The 18,349-nt window shown below is 42.1% G+C and overlaps 1 protein-coding gene across 4 annotated transcripts in view; it reads left to right on the top strand.

Annotated features, from left to right (window-relative positions):
• The first annotated feature begins 3,133 nt into the window (after positions 1–3,133).
• LOC116991521 (high affinity cAMP-specific and IBMX-insensitive 3',5'-cyclic phosphodiesterase 8B-like) overlaps positions 3,134–18,349 on the top strand; it is a 77,734-nt gene continuing 62,518 nt past the window's right edge. For 2 of the 4 annotated variants that reach the window (XM_033050179.1, XM_033050181.1), the window contains exon 1: positions 3,139–3,654. In XM_033050179.1, coding sequence (XP_032906070.1) covers positions 3,487–3,654 — 168 coding nt within the window. In that variant the 5' untranslated portion in view covers positions 3,139–3,486. Of the gene's footprint in view, positions 3,655–18,349 lie in introns of all 4 variants that reach the window. The other 2 variants (XR_004416811.1, XM_033050180.1) reach the window with 2 other exon arrangements.

Genomic DNA, 18,349 nt, shown 5'->3' on the forward strand with positions numbered 1-18,349 from the left:
CATTGTTTGTGGTCTGCTGATGACGAAGTTGAGGATCCAATTGCATTGGGATGACCTTCTCCCTCAATGTCAGTAAAATTAATGAGTTGGTCCCAGACTTCATGAAGACACACCCAGTCTGCATCAATGGTGTTGAAGTGAAGATGGTTGAGAGCTCCAGGTTCCTAGGTATAAATATCATGAACATGGCATTTGTCCTGGTCCAACCACATCAACAATACAGCCAATAAACCATTCCAACCTCTCTACTTTGTCACAAGGCTGAGGAAATTCAGCAAGTCCATAATGACTCTTACCCATTTCTACGGGTGCACCATGAGAAAGCACACTATCGGACTGCATCAGAGTTTGGTACGGCAATAACTGCCCAAAACAACAAGAAATTGCAAAGACATGGATGCAGCCCAGTTCATGCTAGCCTGCCTCTCTCCTCTACCATCGCACCACCTTCTTCACACACTTCCATCTGTACCAAGGGAAAGCAGCCGATATTATCAAGGACGACTCCCACTCATCATTCCCTCTCCCAACAGGCAGATACAAAAGCTTGAAAGTATGTACCAAGATTTAATAATTTCTTACCTGTTGCTAACAGTCTCCATAATTAGCATATAACACTCAACATTTTGAATATCTTTACAATCTGTGCAGAATATCAGATCTTTTCAGACCAGGGAGGGCAACCTAGTTTCTCCACATAAATGAAATCTCTCACACAGGAATCATTTTGATAAATCATCCTATTTAAAGCCTTCACATCTTTACTACATGGTGGCCCAGAACTGCACACAATACTTCAGTTGTGGCAGAACCCATATTTTACAAAGGTTCATTGTGACCTCAGGTAAATTCACAGGATGAAAGGTTGTCCTATCATGTGACAAAATCAATCAGATCTATGTCCTTTGGAGTTTATAAGAATCAAGAAGAGCCTTAATAAAACATATAAAATCCAGAGGGAACATGACAGGATAAATATTGAGATATCTCCACTGGTCTCAAACAAGGGCACATAGTTATAAGATTAAAACTGATATTTTTGTGTACAACGTTACCTATTTCCTTCACTCCATAGTTGCTGCTGCACCCGCTGAATTTCTCCAGCATTTTTGTGTACCCCTTCCTCAGCCCTCGGGCTGTCTCCTCCCACCCCTCAGCCCTCGGGCTCCTCCTCCTCCTTTTTCCTTTCTTCTCCCCGCCCCACCCCCATCAGTCTGAAGAAGGGTTTCGGCCCGAAACTTTGCCTATTTCCTTCGCTCTATAGATGCTGCTGCACCCGCTGAGTTTCTCCAGCATTTTTGTGTACCTTAAAACTGATATAACTCCACTGGTCATTTAAAACTGAGATGTGTGAAAAATTCTTCTCATAGAAAATGTTGAATGTCTGCAATTCTCTATCTCATACTTGAGCAGGCTGCATTCTTTAAAATGGTAAGTTACTACATTTTTGAAAGATCAGGTAAGTGTGGGCTAATGGGAACTTGAGAGAATTGGGTCAGATCAATCATGATCATTTTGAACAGCAGGACAGGTTTGAATGGCACACCTCTGCTTTTATTTTATTTTTATTCCTTGCTCTTGCCCTCTGTGCCTCTATTACTGAAGCTCAGGTGATGAAGCCGAAAAGTAACTTTTTCACAAGAACCAGTTGCTTTTGTAACCACTTTCTGAACTTACCCCAAAATTTTCAACAAACCACATACAAGTACTCCAGATCTGTCTCTTCATGTACCCTTTAAAAAAAAATCATTATTCCTACCAGAATGTAATGCTTCACATTTTCTGTTTTGAGTTTTACTCATTACACCAGCCCATTTATATCCCTGCGGTCTATAACAATCCTTCATGATGCCTCCAAATTTTCGTGATCTGTAAATAGGAATGACTGTGCCCTTCAGAAACTAGGATGTCTATCATGTGGAGTAGACGATTTACCCACCATAAGTACTGCTGACCTCCTCTATCAATTTCTATCCCATCCAGACTCTTGCATGATTCCCTTCCTTGGAGAAGACTGATAACATCATTATTTTTTGTGTGGATAGGAACTGCAGATGCTGGCTATGGCACCCATCATTTTTTTTAAACCAGCTACATCCTCTGCCCCAGACTATGTTTCTCTATGGTTCCAACCTGTTCAGTCTTTCCTTAAACAAGGCCACTGCCATGGATGATTCAATGGCACTTTGCCACTGATTCTTTCTCCTGGAAAGATGTTTAATTCATAAAATACATAATTGTATTTATGTTGCAATTTACAGGATAATACAGGCCGTTCTCCTATATGACCAGGTTGCCATCACACCAGGTTTCTCAACAAAACAGTTCATGGTTCCGCCCCAACAGATTACAGCCACTCAGCGTCAAATGGGAGAGCTGTAAAATGCTTGATACATCCTTCACTCTCTTCTAAACCTCAGCAGACGCAAGTTTAGCTTGGTCAATCCACCCGTTACAGCATCTGTCCAATGAACTTGTCCTCAATTGCTTACAATGCTTTAACATTCTTCCTTAAAGAGACCAGTACTGTACACATAATTCAGGCATGTGCACACTAATATCTGTACTATATCACTAATGTTTTTACAAACCATTCACCTTTGGAGGACAGTTAGATCCCTCTGCAACATCACAAGAAATGAATATACAATAAATCAATAATACAGACAGGCACTGAATAATACAATACTCTGAAGCACAGATTCTCTATTTTCCCATAAAATAACATTCTGGCAACTTTACTGATTACATGCTGCACTGGATACAAGTCTTTTACAAAGCATTCGCTCGGACATCTAAACCCCTCAACATTTCAAGTCTTTACAATACCTCAAAACTCTGATAAGACGTTTCAATTTTTATTGTATAGAAAATGGACAATTTCACTTTTCCCACGCTATACTACATTTGCCCTCTCATTAACCTCTCCATATCACTTTGTACGTTCCTACGATCCTCTTCCTACCTTTTATTTTGTATCGTCACAAAATTTAGCGACCAAATCTACGGTGGCTTCACCTCAGGTTAATGGATGAAGTCCCGGCGCCATGGGCTATGCCGCGCACGCGCGCGGAGACCGTTGGTGCGCGGCACGCGGACAGCTCGTGCCCGGCGCGGACACTTCGCCGCTTTAAATTTCCCACCACAACTCCAGCTGCTTCCCCGCGCGGCCGCCGGCCAATTGGGTGGCGAGTTCCATTGACGTCAGGCGAGGTGAGGCGAGGCGGCAGCTCTGGACGCTCGGTGGCAGGTCTGGGGCCGGATTCCGGACTCGAGTGATCGTCGACAACTCGCCCCCATGGTCCACACAGGGCCGTGAACCTGTCATAGTCGGCAGACCCGGAACCTCGGGTTCCTCGATGGAGGACTGAGGCGTTCGGTCCGTCGCTTGCGCCGGAGAGCGGTCGGTGCGAGGCGAGCGAGCGGGCGGTGCGGGCCGGGCCCGGGGGGGCGGCCTGGCGTCGGTCGCCCGCCCGCCCGCCCGCCATGGGCTGCACCCCAAGTATCCACGTCTCCCAGAGCGGAGTGGTCTATGGCCGAGACGCGGACGGCTCGAGCTCGTCTCATCGAGACGGCGGCCCGCTCAGCCTCCCCAACCCCAGTTCCTGGCCGTCGGCTGGTAAGGAGGAACGGGTCACCCGATCCGAGATCCAGGTGAGGCCGGATGCCGGAGTAACAGGCTGGAGTTAACGTGATATTTAGAAGGAAGAGGACGATATTGTGGGAACCCATTGGGACGGGTCAGGGCTGGTTCAGAAAGGGGGCGGGGGGGCGGAGGGAACACAGTGGGGCAGGTCAGTGCCGCGGCGGGGAGAGGACACTGGTCATTGTTGGGGAGGGGAACAAAGGGGCAGGTCACCGCGAGGAACAAAGGGGAGAGTCAATGAGGGGGCGGGTTAATGTGGAGGCGGTACAATGTGTTTTGGGGGACTTGCTATTCTCTGCCTGCCGAATGATAGCCCGAGCTTTGAGCGTCTATGTCTGTATTATGGGCTCTTCCCTAATTACTTCATCCCTACCTCCCACTAAAATACAGAAGAAATCTCATTCTGGAACCAATCTGGGATTCTTCAATTTCTTTTCTCTCATCCCTCTACCTCAGCATCTCTGCACTCTTTACAGCCCCAAGTTCTCCAATTGAAGGTGGACTGTTGGTTATGATCCAGCAAATTACTGGTTTCTTAAAATCTTTGTTTAAATTTAATGGAAACAATCTTTGTTTTGTACCCTACACTAGATTGTTGTTTCATTGTCATTGTATTTTGAGGATAAGAAGAATGGAACATAACACAATAAGAGTATTTCGGAACAGTCCCCATTTACACTGTGAATCCGATGCTTGTTGGATGAATGGCCTCTTTCCTTGCTATTCAATTATAGACTTTTACTGCTCAGGAAAAGGTTGTGGTGTGGAGATTTCTATGAAAATGCTTGCTTTGTTGCCTGGCAAGCTGTATTTTGAATGCACTCATCTAGACAGAATTTTAAATGTGTTTTCGAACATAGAAAGTAAAACAGTGCAGGGATAAATACCCTTTGGCTGACCAAGATGCCAATTTAAACTTACCCTATCTGCCTGCACCTGGTCCACATGCTGATTTTTGTGCCTTGGTGGCAGAGGGTTTTTGGTATTTTATATCATAATTGAGTACAAATGTGGATTAAAATCCTTCCTATTGAACAAAATTTTGGACTCCCTTGTATATGGGCTACAGTGAGTCAAGGGAGAGTTATCAGAGATGACTAGTGAATGCTAGGCAGTATTGCCTATGATCCATGAATTTTATTTGTGGGGAAAAAAACTGCACAGCGCTGGAGTAACTCTGTTGGTCAGGCAGCATTTCTGGAGAACCTGGATAGGTGTCGTTTCACGTCTAGACCTTTTTTCAGACTCTACAGTCTGCAGCATGAAGAAGAGTCCCAATCCAAAACAGCGCCTATCCACGTTCTGCAGAGATGCTGCCTGATCTGCTAAGTTATCTCAGCACTTTGTGTCTTTTTTTTGTAAACCAGCGTCAGCAGTTCCTTGTTTCTAAATTGTGTTTGTGAAGGTGCATTTGAGGTGCAAGAGCTGCGAGAATCATACACTCACACACATACACTCACAAACACAAACATACATTCACAAACACTCAGACACTCACACACAGACACTCACACACAGACACTCACACACTCACTGACTCACACGCCATATAAATGGCAGTAAACTTGAATACTCACACAGCTCTCCACTTTGGGGCTTCCGCAGTCAGCAGCACTTCCGCAATCAGCGTGACCTCTGCACTCACCGGAAATTACGCAATCAGCGCGACCTGTTCACCAAGTCACGAAATGAGCGGGACTTTTGAACCAAACACAGTCGGACCTAATAAAGCATTTATTCCTTCCAAACACAGTCGGACCTAATAAAGCATTGCAGTTTCAAGCACAGGCAGAGCAGCAGGCCAAACAACTCATGGCATTGTCATTAAGGCCTAACAAATCATTCATTGCAAGTACATTGCAGACTCACAGTTCAGTTGATTCACAGCTTAGAATGAGAGTTGTGGCCTCTCCCTCGCAATCTTGCAGAGTGACTGAGTCATGTTCAGGCATCCGGGATTTTATAGTCCTGCCCCCCCCTCTGGTAAGGGGCGTGACCTTCATCGCAGTGATTGGCAGGCGAGAGGATCTCAATGTTTTTTAAATACTCATAACTTTTTTATTTTTCATCGATGGGAAAAATCCTCGGGGCCTGCTCAGCGGAGGAGGACTGAGTAATATATATATACACATATATATACACACACTCACAAATACAAATATATATAGATCACACACACACATTCTGTTGTCCAGAATGATGCCATAGAACTGTGATGGGCTCCATTTTAACTATTAATCGAAAGGCAGTAAATTCTATTGCAATGCTTCCTTTGAATTTCGGCTTATATTCTTGAATTCGTATGTCTGGAATGGCAGTTGTGGATGTTTACTAAATGATTGAAGGCTTAAAACCAGCACATGATTGGATGGAGGGTTAATCCTAGTGTAGTGTTAATGCAGCTGTTGCTATCTTGGATATTTTCTCCATTTCTGAGGTGCTTACTTACAGTATTTCTAACAGTTCTTTTCCAATATAGTAAACCCTTGTTTTTTACAGAACTCTTTGTAAAAGATTTTTCTTATTGCGGACTGGCCTATCGACTTACCCCACCAGACAGGGCTGCTAATGCCACCTCAGCCCATGCCATCTATCCAGCCCCTCCTGCCGCTGTACTCATCCCGACCGATCACAGGCTATGCCTGCCTCCAACGCACCACTGCAGTCATCACCACTAACACCGCTGTCTACTCCACATCCACCATCACCACCACCACTGTAGTTGTCTCAGCTACCATCACCACCGCCGCAGTTGCTGCTGCCACGACCACAGCCACCATCACAGTCACCATTACCGCCACCACAACCGCCGCCATCTCGGTCATCACTACCACGGCTGCCGCTAACACCACCATCTCACCACCATACCGCCAATCCTTGCCTGGACTCCGGTCGCCCGTGGGCAGTGACCAATGACTGCACCAATCCTCGCCTCTTCCCTGGCCATCATCTCGGCAAGATTCCGGGTCCAGTTCTAGACCGAGACCCTAAAAAAGAGTCTGGACCTGAGAAACCACCTATCCATGTTACCCAACACTTTATATCCTTTAGTGTATGAACCAACAGAAAGAACTGCAGATGCTGGTTTAAATACATTGAACAATCCCTGTTCCAAGCGTACACTGGACCTATCCCCGAGCTCTACCTCTGCAACATTGACGACTGCATTGGTGCTACCTCCTGCACCCATGCAGAACTCACTGACTTCATCAACTTCACCACTAATTTCCATCCTGCACTCAAATTCACTTGGACATCCCCGACATCTCCCTACTGTTTCTAGACCTCACCGTCTCCATCACAGGAAACAGACTATTGACCGACATCTACTACAAACCTAACTCCCATAGCTATCTTGACTACACTTCTTCCCACCCTGCTTCCTCTAAAGACTCTATTCCCCTACTCCCAATTCCTCTCTCTACTCCATATCTGCACCCAGGATGAAGTGTTCCATACCAGGGCATCGGAGATGTCATAATTCTTTAGGAAACGAGGGTTCCCCTCTTCCATTATAGATGAGGCTCTCACTAGGGTCTCCTCGATATCTCGCAGCTCCACTCTTACTCCCCCCCCCCCCCCCCCCCATTCGTAACAAGGACAGAGTCCCCCTTGTCCTCACCTTCCACCCCATGAGCTGTTGCATACAGCATATAATCGTTCACCATTTTCGTCACCTCCAACGGGATCCCACAATTGGCCACATCTCCCCATCTCCACCCCTTTCTGCTTTCCGCATAGACTGTTCCCTCCCTGGTCAACTCGTCCCTTCCCACCCAAACCATCCCCTCTCCAGTTACTTCCTCTTGCAACCGCAAGAGATGTAATATCTGTGCCTATACCTCCCCCCTCGACTCCGTCCAAGGACCCCAACAGTCTTTTCGGGAGAGGCAGAGGTTCACTTGTACCTCCTCCAACCTCATCTACTGTATCCGCTGTTCCAGGTGGGAACTCCTATATATCATCAAGACCAAGCCCTGGCTCGCCGATCGTTTCACTGAACACCTACGCGCAGTCCGTCTTAACGCACCTGATCTCCCGGTGGCCCAGCACTTCAACTTGCCCTCCCATTCCCAATCTGACCTTTCTGTCCTGGGCCTCCTCCATTGTCAGAGTGAGGCCCAGCGCAAACAGCACCTCATATTTCGCTTGGGTAGTTTACACCCCATCGGTTTGAACATTGACTTCTCCAGCTTCAGATAGCCCTTGCTTTCTCTCTCCATCCCTTACCCTTCCCAGTTCTCCCACTAGTCATACTGTCTCTGACTACATTATATCTTTATCCCGCCCCCTCCCCTAACATCAGTCTGAAGAAGGGTCTCGACCCGAAACATCCGTCATTCCTTTTTCTCCAGAGATGCTGCTTTACCCGCTGAGTTACTCCAGCATTTTGTGTCAACCAGCAACTGTAGTTGTTTGTTTCTACTATTTATACAATGATAATCCATTACTCGGTTATAGCGAACATTTGGCAATAAAGGACACTACCTCCCCTGACATGATCCGTTACAACGAGGATTTATTGTATACTAATTCCTAACTTGCACGGTTTTTCCTCATGCTTTTTGTTCCTGATTAGCTGTTGCCTATTTCCTCACATGGTAATCTTTCTGAACTCACTGCTCTTATTCAGGTCACTGACATCACAGTTGTTTTGTGTAAACAGGTAAATGTTATTATGCCTCTATATCTGGTATAGTTGGGTTGTGATGTTGTCTGGCATACTGCATATCCATAATTCATGATGGTAGGGTCCTGTTTGTCCAATAAAAAGTTATATAGAAACGGATTCTGATTTCTAATAATGAGTGAAATAAGATCTGTTCATGTGACGGAACAATGAAAGCACAGAGATACATATTAACACCATTGAAATACGAATAATTGTATTTTTGCTTTTGGAAGGCCCTGACTATCTACTCTGTTGTGACGATGATTGGAATGGTTGAATGTTTGAGAGATTTAGTATCTTAGTTAAGCACAAACTTGCTGTCCTTCAAGCTGACAGCTTCCATCCTGATGTAATCCACATTTTAATCAATTGCTGGATTAGAATCTTGATCGATATTTATCTGCTGAGGACAGATGCAGCAAACTACCTTTTATCTGCAGTTGCTGTTATGCTTGTGTTCTGTTCTGTCCAAATTACTGGGAGCCTGTAGACATCACAGACATTTGTTGAGCAATATGTGGCTACTGTGTAAAAGCAAATGTGTGAGGCTGATTAGTTTGGAATTGATTAATCTGCAGTGAAAGGTCAGCTAGGACGGGGATAATCATCTGTTTAGTGTCTCCACTTTAGAGGAGACCATATAGAGGAGACCACATTGTAAACATAATGTACCACAATAGATTGAATAATTACTGCTTCACCTGGATCTGTTCATGTTGGGAAGGAAAGAGATGGAAGAACAGGTAGTGTAGGTATGTTGCAAAGCCTACCTGAAGCGTCTTTGAAAATCTGCCGTTGCGGGTGTGCGCGATTTTGGCGCCGTTTAGAGGGGGCGGGTTTAAAACGCGATTTTCTCTAGGCTGTTCAAATCGAAGATGTTCAGCCTAGTTAATTATTAACGAAAAATCGCTGGAAGACCCCGTCGCAAAAGCTATTATTAGGTTTAAAGGCCTCGTATAATAGTTATAGTAGTTTAAAAATCAATCTCTAAACCCGCGACGGCCAGCAACCGCAGAGTCTCATAAAGCAAATAGCAGAAGTTAGGTTGTATATTTTTACATTAAAAAGGGCTTCTAAAGATCCCGTTATACAAAATTTACTATTGGGAGTAGCTCAATTTGGCCCCATTATATCGCGCAGTATTTTTCTCGGCATTTGGGGCACAAATCTACCGCAATGTGAACGTTCTAAACCAGCGCGTTCCACAGGATCCCACTGGAAAGCTGATTTAAATGGGCATTTATTTACAGCAATTAAACACTGAATTCCTTCCATTTGGTCTATAAATTAATGTAAATGAGATTTAAAAATCATGTTTTATTGTGAATTATTTGTGAATATTATTTGGACATTTAGGCTATTTAAAAATGTTAATAATTTATTAAGAAATGGATAGATGTTTAGATCTAGTAATTGAAGTCTGAAATTAGCTACAATTAGGTAACTAACTAATTATATGCTTTAATTTCAGGTCATCCAAGTAAGATTATTTTATATTTGTTTCAGAATGCTTCAATCTATGATAACTGAAAATTTCATTCAGTTCTCTTAATTTTTAAGAAAGTTATGGGCTTTTGACTGTTCACGATCACAACTTTTTTGTTATGTCCATAGAAAATCAATAGGGAACAAGATGCTCATTTCCGAGTATGAAAATGGCCATAACTTTTTAAATACTTGAGATATGAAAGTGAATTAGGTGTCAAATTAAACTTATTTTTATGCTTTATCTGATGGGATAAATTACAGACTTGATTTTTAAAATCTCAAAATTTTGTAACATTGCTAGGTAGTGCACCTCCTGCAGTGATGTGAAGATGTCACAGGATAGAGTAGTGGATGGGGATGGAAGAGTATACCAGCGAATCACGAGTTCAAAATGGTGGAAGGGAAGGGAGGGGAATACATATCTGATAGTCATCTTTTGATGAAATTTGTGTCATATGATTCATTGATTGCAGATGTTTATGGGGTAGAAGGTAAAGATCAGAGAAGGTCCCTTCATGCTCTATCCAGGATGAGAGCAGAGCTGTGATCGATAGATGAGTTGTGGTCATGTATCTGTTTACTGTCCTGGTTCAGAAAGAAGCTAGACATTTCAAATGTACTTGTGCTAAAGGTCTGGAGCAATTATTGGAGCAAATCGAATGAGACAAAGTAACCGGCAAAATGGAATAGAGTTCTTCAGGAGATAAGGTGGGAGGAAATATAGTGAAGGCATTCATTGGAGTCTATATCCCAGATCATCACGCAAAAACCTTCTTTCCCTCCCACCCCTCCATCGACTCTGTCTATACTTTGCACCCCAGATGCACTTCCCCCTGCAGGTTCCCCTCCGCGTTGCGCCTCCCTGACCTGGAAATACTTTGCCCTTTCTTCCTGGAACACAATTCCCAACAGTATTTCACAGACAGATTGAAGACAGTTGGCAATTATTTTGGTTTTAGTCTTATTACCATACCATACATTAGGTAGTTCATATGAGAGAGTATACAAAGTGCAGAATATGGTGACGTAGCTAGAAAAATAACATTGTTGGTAATTCTGATGGTCTTAGAATTGAAATGTAAGAGGAGAATGATTGTAATACATGTAAATAGATCCGCTTGGGCTACCACACAAAGAATCGCCATCCATCTTGGATCCTGGGCAATAAATACTGAACGTGCCAGTGAGGCTTGGATCCAGGAAAAAAAAAAAGAATGAAACATCTCTTCCAAATAAATGCAAAAAGACTATATTTATTACGTTTGTTCAGAATTACAAGCTTTGTTCCTTTGCCAATCGCATTGTATTTGGCTGGCAAGAACCAGAATCTGAACCAGATTGTTTGCAGTTTTGTGTTGCGTTTAATCCCAAGTTGAATAGTGGACCTCGACACCATGCTCGACAACCTGCTTTGCTTGTATTTTGTTGAAACCCTTTCATAACTTTGTTACCTTTTTAAAACCGATGATACCAGTACACTTAGCTATTTTCCCTCATGATACCTCTGTAAACCCAAGATCATCCCAAAATCTTGTGCAATATTCAAATTGTTGCAAGACTTGTTTGTGTAGTCTTTTTAACAATTGTTAATTGTTTAGTACAGTTTTCAAATTAAAAATTATAATTTGGTGCCAGATTGCATGATGAATCACGGGATGTGCTGTAGTCCCAGCTGAAGTCTAAGTGAACAGCATGCAACTGATTCAAGGTTAAGGACATAATCTTGTTAAACATGGGATTGTCTATTAATCTGATTAAGAAGGGAGAAATTCAGAAGGTGAACTCGTGAAGCGTAAATGGTAGGTTAGATTTCTGTTTTTGCAATGTTATTTGCTTTAGCTATAAGAATATTCTGTGTACATTATGTGGAAAAAGTTTTTTAAACTGTTTTGCTCCATTGCAGTTTATCAGGTGCAGATTACAAATAGTGTTCATCTTTTTAAATTTGCAGGAGACTGTATATTGTTCTTGGGCATCCCTTACGGTTGAGTATTTCTTGTTGCCAGTCCTGTGGGCTCTGAGATGGCTGCAGAAGCCTTTTGTGGGAGCCACAGAAAATGCCACAGGTGGATCAGGACTTACACGACTGATGTGGGTAGTTTGGGTATTGTTTCACTCCTCCACTTCTGTGTTCTTCTAAGCTCAAGATTGTCAATGCTATCCTAAATGCTCCTTGTGGTTTATAGATTCTTAGAAGTTGGAAGGACTGTTGTGCTTTTGACACTTGTGCTTCCTTGAGCCTTTACCGTTGCCCACATGGTAATTTCTTGTTATGATGAAAGTTGGAGTAGGGTGTATTCTTTTGGGTGTCACATACACAAATGACGTTGTCTGCCATCTGAGACAACAGTCATTTAGAGTCCGGACATTGGAGAATGTTATCTTGGGGGAAGCTGGCTTGCTTATCCTTCCAGTTGACCTGGAGGAATCTGTGGTCATTTTTAAAATTCTGTTTGAAATATTTGTTCATGTGTATTTGTTGTCTGTGAAACTACAATTCCTATAGTCACTAATATCCCTACTATCTGCTATTAAGCAGCACATCCTCCTGACTGTGTGAAAGCTACTATATTACGCATATTCTTTCCTCCCATCCCTGTTCCTGCTTTTACACTGGAAACTACCTGTGTAACTCTGTGCCTGGAATTCTGTAAACTACAAATCAAGTTTCCACAAGCTACTTAAAATGCTGCTGTAATATATGCTGTTTGCAGTTTATGTTCAAAATGATGACATAGACAAAATTAATTGGAACAAAATAAAATACAGATGCCATTTGGCCCATTGCGTTCATCTTGGTTTCAAAAGCTGCTCGGTCTAATCCTACCTTCCAGCACCTGGTCAGTCACTCTGCAGGCCGAGACGTTCCCACGCACATCAAATACTTCTGAGAAGTGAAGAACGTGTTTTTCATCTCCATTTTTTCAGGCAGAGAATTTGGGACCGTCTCAGTGGTGGAAATCATTGTCCCTGTATTTTTTTGTATATTTTAAGAGAACAGTCTTTATTTACTGTAACAAAAACAAACTGCTGGAGGATTTGTCAAGTCAAAGATATGGTCAATGACGCAGCTCAAACCCAGCATCAGGACTGAGAGTAAAGAGGGGAAAATAGCCTGTAAAGAGAGGTGAGAGGAAGTGGTGAAACAGGGGGCCAGTGGGTGATAGGTGGAAGGAGAAATATGATGAGCAGATGGAGCCAAATGGTGGAGGGATAGCAGGTAATATAGAGATCGATGCTGGTAGGTAACGGGTTGAGTGGATAAGGAAAAAAAACAAGCATATTGGAGGGGGGAAGGGAAGGCCAAGTGAGGAGAAGCCCAGGTGGATTGGTGTGTGTGAAGGGCAGACAGATAGTTCAGGGGGGTAAAAATGTTGGAAATAGGCCACATGGTCAATTTATGTACTGTAAAAAACTTTATTACACACCGTACACTCAAGTGTTAATTAATAATAGAGAATCATAAAAATCAAAGGCCTGGCTACTAGGCTCTGAAATCTTATTTGTAGCAAACTTCCTGTCAAAAAAAAAATTAGTTGATTAATTTGTTAACCAATTCTACATTGTTTTTTACAATCCTTTTTGACTCGCTGTGCTTTGTGGTACAGAGCCAATTTTGGATCCAATTTGCAGTGCTTCCTTGGATCCCAAGGTTGGTACTTTACCTTCCTTTCATGCGGGGTTTTGCCAAAAAGGGTTGATAAAATCCACATTGAATACATCTGACACATCGCCCTCAATGATGATGCAAATACAGGCGCAAATACAGTGTCTGTCAATAGTCACCCTAATTCAAGACAAATTGAATCAACACAGCTTAATACACCTCATTGCTTCCTCCATAAAAATTCAATTGTCAGCCAAAGGAATTCACGCTGATTTTTCCTCATTTGTTCCTTTTATAAGCGATGGCTTATGCTGTTTCTCATAAGAGTCCAATAATTTGCCCGCTACTTACCAGGGTTAAACAAACTGGTCAACAGTTGAAGAAGCATCCTAACTGGAAACTTCACCTATTCCTGTTCTCCAGGGATGCTGCCTAAACTGCTGAGTTACTCCTGCACTTTGAGTCGTTTTTTGGTATACAGTTACTTGCTTTGTCTCGTTTCTAAAATATGGTGTAAATGTTGTTCCAGTCATCTGGCATCATTCCTGCATTCAGGTAGGATTGAAAAATAATGAAAATAAGTAGAGACTGTCAGATCTCAAAGCCTCTAGGTGAGGTTGCATAGAACGAATTGATGATTTAAAAATGAGAGACTGAGATGAGGCATGGACAGCTTAATACACCTAAAAACATTGGAATTAAATGATAGAGAAAGAGGCAAAATATATAGGGAAAATCTTGGGATTGCGTTATATCTTAATTTAAATAATTACCATGATAATGGGAATGTATGGTTTAACATTGGGAATATAATGGAAATGTATGTTTAGATCATGGGAATTGATTAGTTGTAAATGCTACTCTACCTGCATATGTCTATATCTCACTACCTTTTAACCTCTGAAGTCTGTATTGGATCTCACTTTTGTAGGTGAACTAGTGAAAATTACATTTATCTATTGAGAGGTGTCTGTGTTCAGAGCGATCTGGGTGTCCTTGTGCATAAATCACTGAAAAGTAGAGCGAATTTAGCAAAAAAATCTATTTCTAGCATTCATGCCTAATTATTAATATAATTGCCCTCTGATGAGCTGCAGGTTGCAACTGTTGCAGTCCCTATTGTGAAGGCGGTCCCACAGCAGTGCATATGGATTCTTGAGTTTGGGAGGCACATCAAAGCCTCAGAGTTGATGCTGTGTATTTTACAGGATATTTACGTGGATGATGTACCATCACCATCAATCTGGCTGTTAAATAACAAGAACAACAAAAATCCCACTGCAGAAAAAAATAATTTCAAATATCTTGAGGACCCTGCAAAAAAATGTCTCCATCAGCTCTCCACCGACAATCTGATGTATCCTAATCAATACGAAAAACAATGTCCATTGTTAATAGCCCCTATGATATGATTCACGGCTTCCGCGCAGGATACCCAGGAACTAATTGTAAATGTAAACTAGATTAAGTGGGCCCTGTCACATGGGAGGCCTGGCCCCCAATGCAATCCGGTCCCCAACGCAATATCCACCACTCACCCGGAGACCCCAACTGCGCAGTTGCGGCTCATTTCCCCTCATTCCCCCAGCACTCCATCCCCACCCCCCTCTCCTCTTCACCCTCCCTCTTCTTTCCCCTCTCCTCCACCCCTCCCCAATCTCTCCCGCCATCCATCTCCTTTCCCCTACCCTTAGTCCCTCCCTCCCTCCGTAACTCCCTCCCTCCCTCCATAACTCCTCTCCCCTCCCTACCCCCTCCTATCGCTCTATCCCCTACTCCTCACCACCCCACTATCCCTCCTCACCTCCCTCACTACCCTCCTCTCCCTCTGTTCCCCCTCCTCACCTACCCCCTCTTCTTTCTCCTCTCCTCCCCTTTGCAGCACAGGACAACAGTGAGGAAGGTGAGGAAGGTAAAAAATCGTAGCACTATCGCGTACCGTTTTTGCGCAAATGTAAAATCAATGCAAACCGGAAGATAACAAGATGAGAGACAAGATTAGTTATGTATAGAATTAGATATGTATAGAAAATAGAAGGTAGATGAAAGTTTTAGTTATGTATAGATAGGTGGATTGTTTTGGACTGGATTATTATGGCTCAAGGATGGCGGTGTGGGTAGGGGAAATCCCTATCATCTGATAGCCAATCTGTAACAATATAATGACCTAATAAAAATAATAGTGGGTGGAAAGGGCACAAAAGATCAAGTATCCAGCCAATATCATGGCATGTCTGGATGCTTTATTTGCTGAGTGCTGATGATGGAGGAGAACTTAACACCAAAAAGGCAGTCTGCATCTTTTGAGAGAAACATTATGAAGTTCTCTTGAACCAAACTTTCCATTTTGATATATGCTGTGGGATGGATCAAGGATGTTATCTGCTGAAACCTAAGGACAGCCTTGGCTTGGTGATTCAACTGTTGTAAAATAAACCACCTGGATCTGATGAAATTGCTGCTGAACTATTAAAACTTGATCGAGAAGTATTTCTGTGAAAGATTCATGACCTCATCTGGAAAGTGACACCATAATTGTGATTTCAGGAGAATGCCAATTCAACTGTGGTAGTTATAAAGGGTTCTGCTTCTCAATTTCTGAAGTTGCATAAGTGGTTATCTAGTTCCCAATTAAAATTGCGTTATAACTAATTCGGACAGCGTTCCTAAATTCATCAATTGTTTTATATCCAATTTGCGGTATAAAAGTGTACGTTATAGCAGAACTAAATGTAGTTTTACAGTTCATCTATCCAAGTTTGTTGAGTGTATTTGGTGACTTACCAAATCTCTAAATTTCTAAGTAAAGCCGCTGGTGTGCCTTTATCGTGATTATATCTACCCAGGACAGGTTGTGAATTTATTAACTGCCAGGAATTTGAAGCTTCTAACTCTCTCCACCGCCTGACACACCAATGAAAACAGGCCTGTTTCTGGTGAAGATTAGGGGTTAAGCTAGGCTATGTCATAACATCAATCTTCCTATTTGTTCCTAGCTAGCTTCCTGTTGGAATGAAGTTCTTCTGCAAGATCAACAGGAAATGGATCAATGTTGTTTCTAACCCAATATTGATTTACAGTATGCATACAAATTTCCAAGTCATTTTTGATCCTTTGCTGATGTATACAAAAGTGTGCAGTGCACTAAACCAGTGCTTCTTAAACGATTTCAGTGTCATTCACCCTTGAGTCTGTATCACAAAATTTAATTCACCCTCGACTAAATTTTCTTATGTGTTTTGGTAATTTTTGTCTTATTCTTCCTTGTGTATAATTTTATAAATAATTTATTTTGTCACATGAGCAAAAAACATAAATTAACACATTTCTTAAGTTTATTTTATTCATTTTGAACATCCTAAAAGTATGTAAAGAAAATTAGGAGTGAAAAAAAAGTTTAATTACCACTGGAGTTGGAAAATCATTCTATTAGAATGATAAAAAACCATTCCAACGTCTAAACACTAGGCTTTAGCCCCATCCTACCCTTTCGGGCTTTGATTATTGCAGTTTTTTTCTTGGAAAACTAGTTCAAAAAAACATTTGTATGTGATTTAATATATTAGTATCCAATTAATATAACTTTCTATAACTCCCGACGAAAGCTCACAATACCACCAAATACCAACTTTGGTAGCTAAATTGCTACACACAGTAAAGTTACAGTTCAACAGTTGCCTATGGCAATCCTCCAGTGTTGCCATTTATAAATTTATGATCCCACTAGCTCATCTGGTCTTCCCTAAAAGGTTATATATTACAGTAAATTTGGGAAATATCCTGCTACTTTGAAATTAAAAAACCATAGGCAGAGAGAAAAAAAACATATCAAATTTCCAGCTCCACTGCCATTAAAACCAATAAGAGCTTACTAACCACTTTAATGGCAATGCCTTTTTTAAGTTATAGAAAAATATATATAAATATCTGAATAAATTAAGTAATTCAGCATTCATTCACCGCTCTAGTTTCATTCACCCCAAAATAATTTAATTCGCCCTTGGGTGAACCATTCACCAGTTTAAGAAGCACTGCACTAAACTTCCAGACAGCAAAGTATAATACAGCCGCCGACACAATTCTCCCTCCCAAATCCTCACCCTCTGATTTTCAAGAACCCACAATAAGACGCTGGGGAAATGTGGAACATTTTCTGTACTGAGAAGGCAAACAAAAGCGGTGAAGCTTGCCGCTACTGAAACCTCAAACCTTGTCTTCAACGTGGTTTACATGCCAGAATCTGAAGGAAAACATGCATCAGGGCAAGATACTTTATATAGAAAATACTTTTGATTTCAAACTAATTTTTTCAAAACAGCTTTGTAACCAATCAGCAGCCCCACGGTCTATGGACATGCAAAGCATTGAAAGAGCATCTAAACAATCCCAAGTCTCCATGATGGGAGCACTGAGCTTTTAGCAAGTAGCAGAACATACCATAACATCCACCCACCCCATCCTTTCAAACACCTACTCCTGTCCCTCTCCAACTCAGTGGCAGAATCTGCAGATACTACACAGAAAGTCTGAGTCACTTCAGAACCCACAGAAGAGGGGTGGAAGTAAGAACATTCTCAGCCCTAAGGGACTGCCTAAGAAAATGTTGCACTGATGGACTTAATATGTGATGCACATCAATCTAGTCCTGTGCTTCAAGCAACAAATGTCACAATGATCTGTTTAATGAGTATGGAAAAGATCAGAGTGCATTAACTAAAGAATCGAGCCATTCAGAATCCATTCGTTCAATAAAACCATTGTTACCACAGCCTCTGGAAGCACTTTCAAACAGAAATGTATCAAATTCATTGAGTACGCATCGACAGGGTAACTGATGCAGTAAAGCTCAATTTGAAGCAGGCAAATATGTTTAGAGCAATAATTTGATGAATGGTTCAGAAGAATTCAAGAATTATAGCACTGAATCGGGCCAATC

This window comes from Amblyraja radiata, chromosome 34 (assembly GCF_010909765.2).
Source record: "Amblyraja radiata isolate CabotCenter1 chromosome 34, sAmbRad1.1.pri, whole genome shotgun sequence".
Lineage (NCBI taxonomy): Eukaryota > Metazoa > Chordata > Chondrichthyes > Rajiformes > Rajidae > Amblyraja > Amblyraja radiata.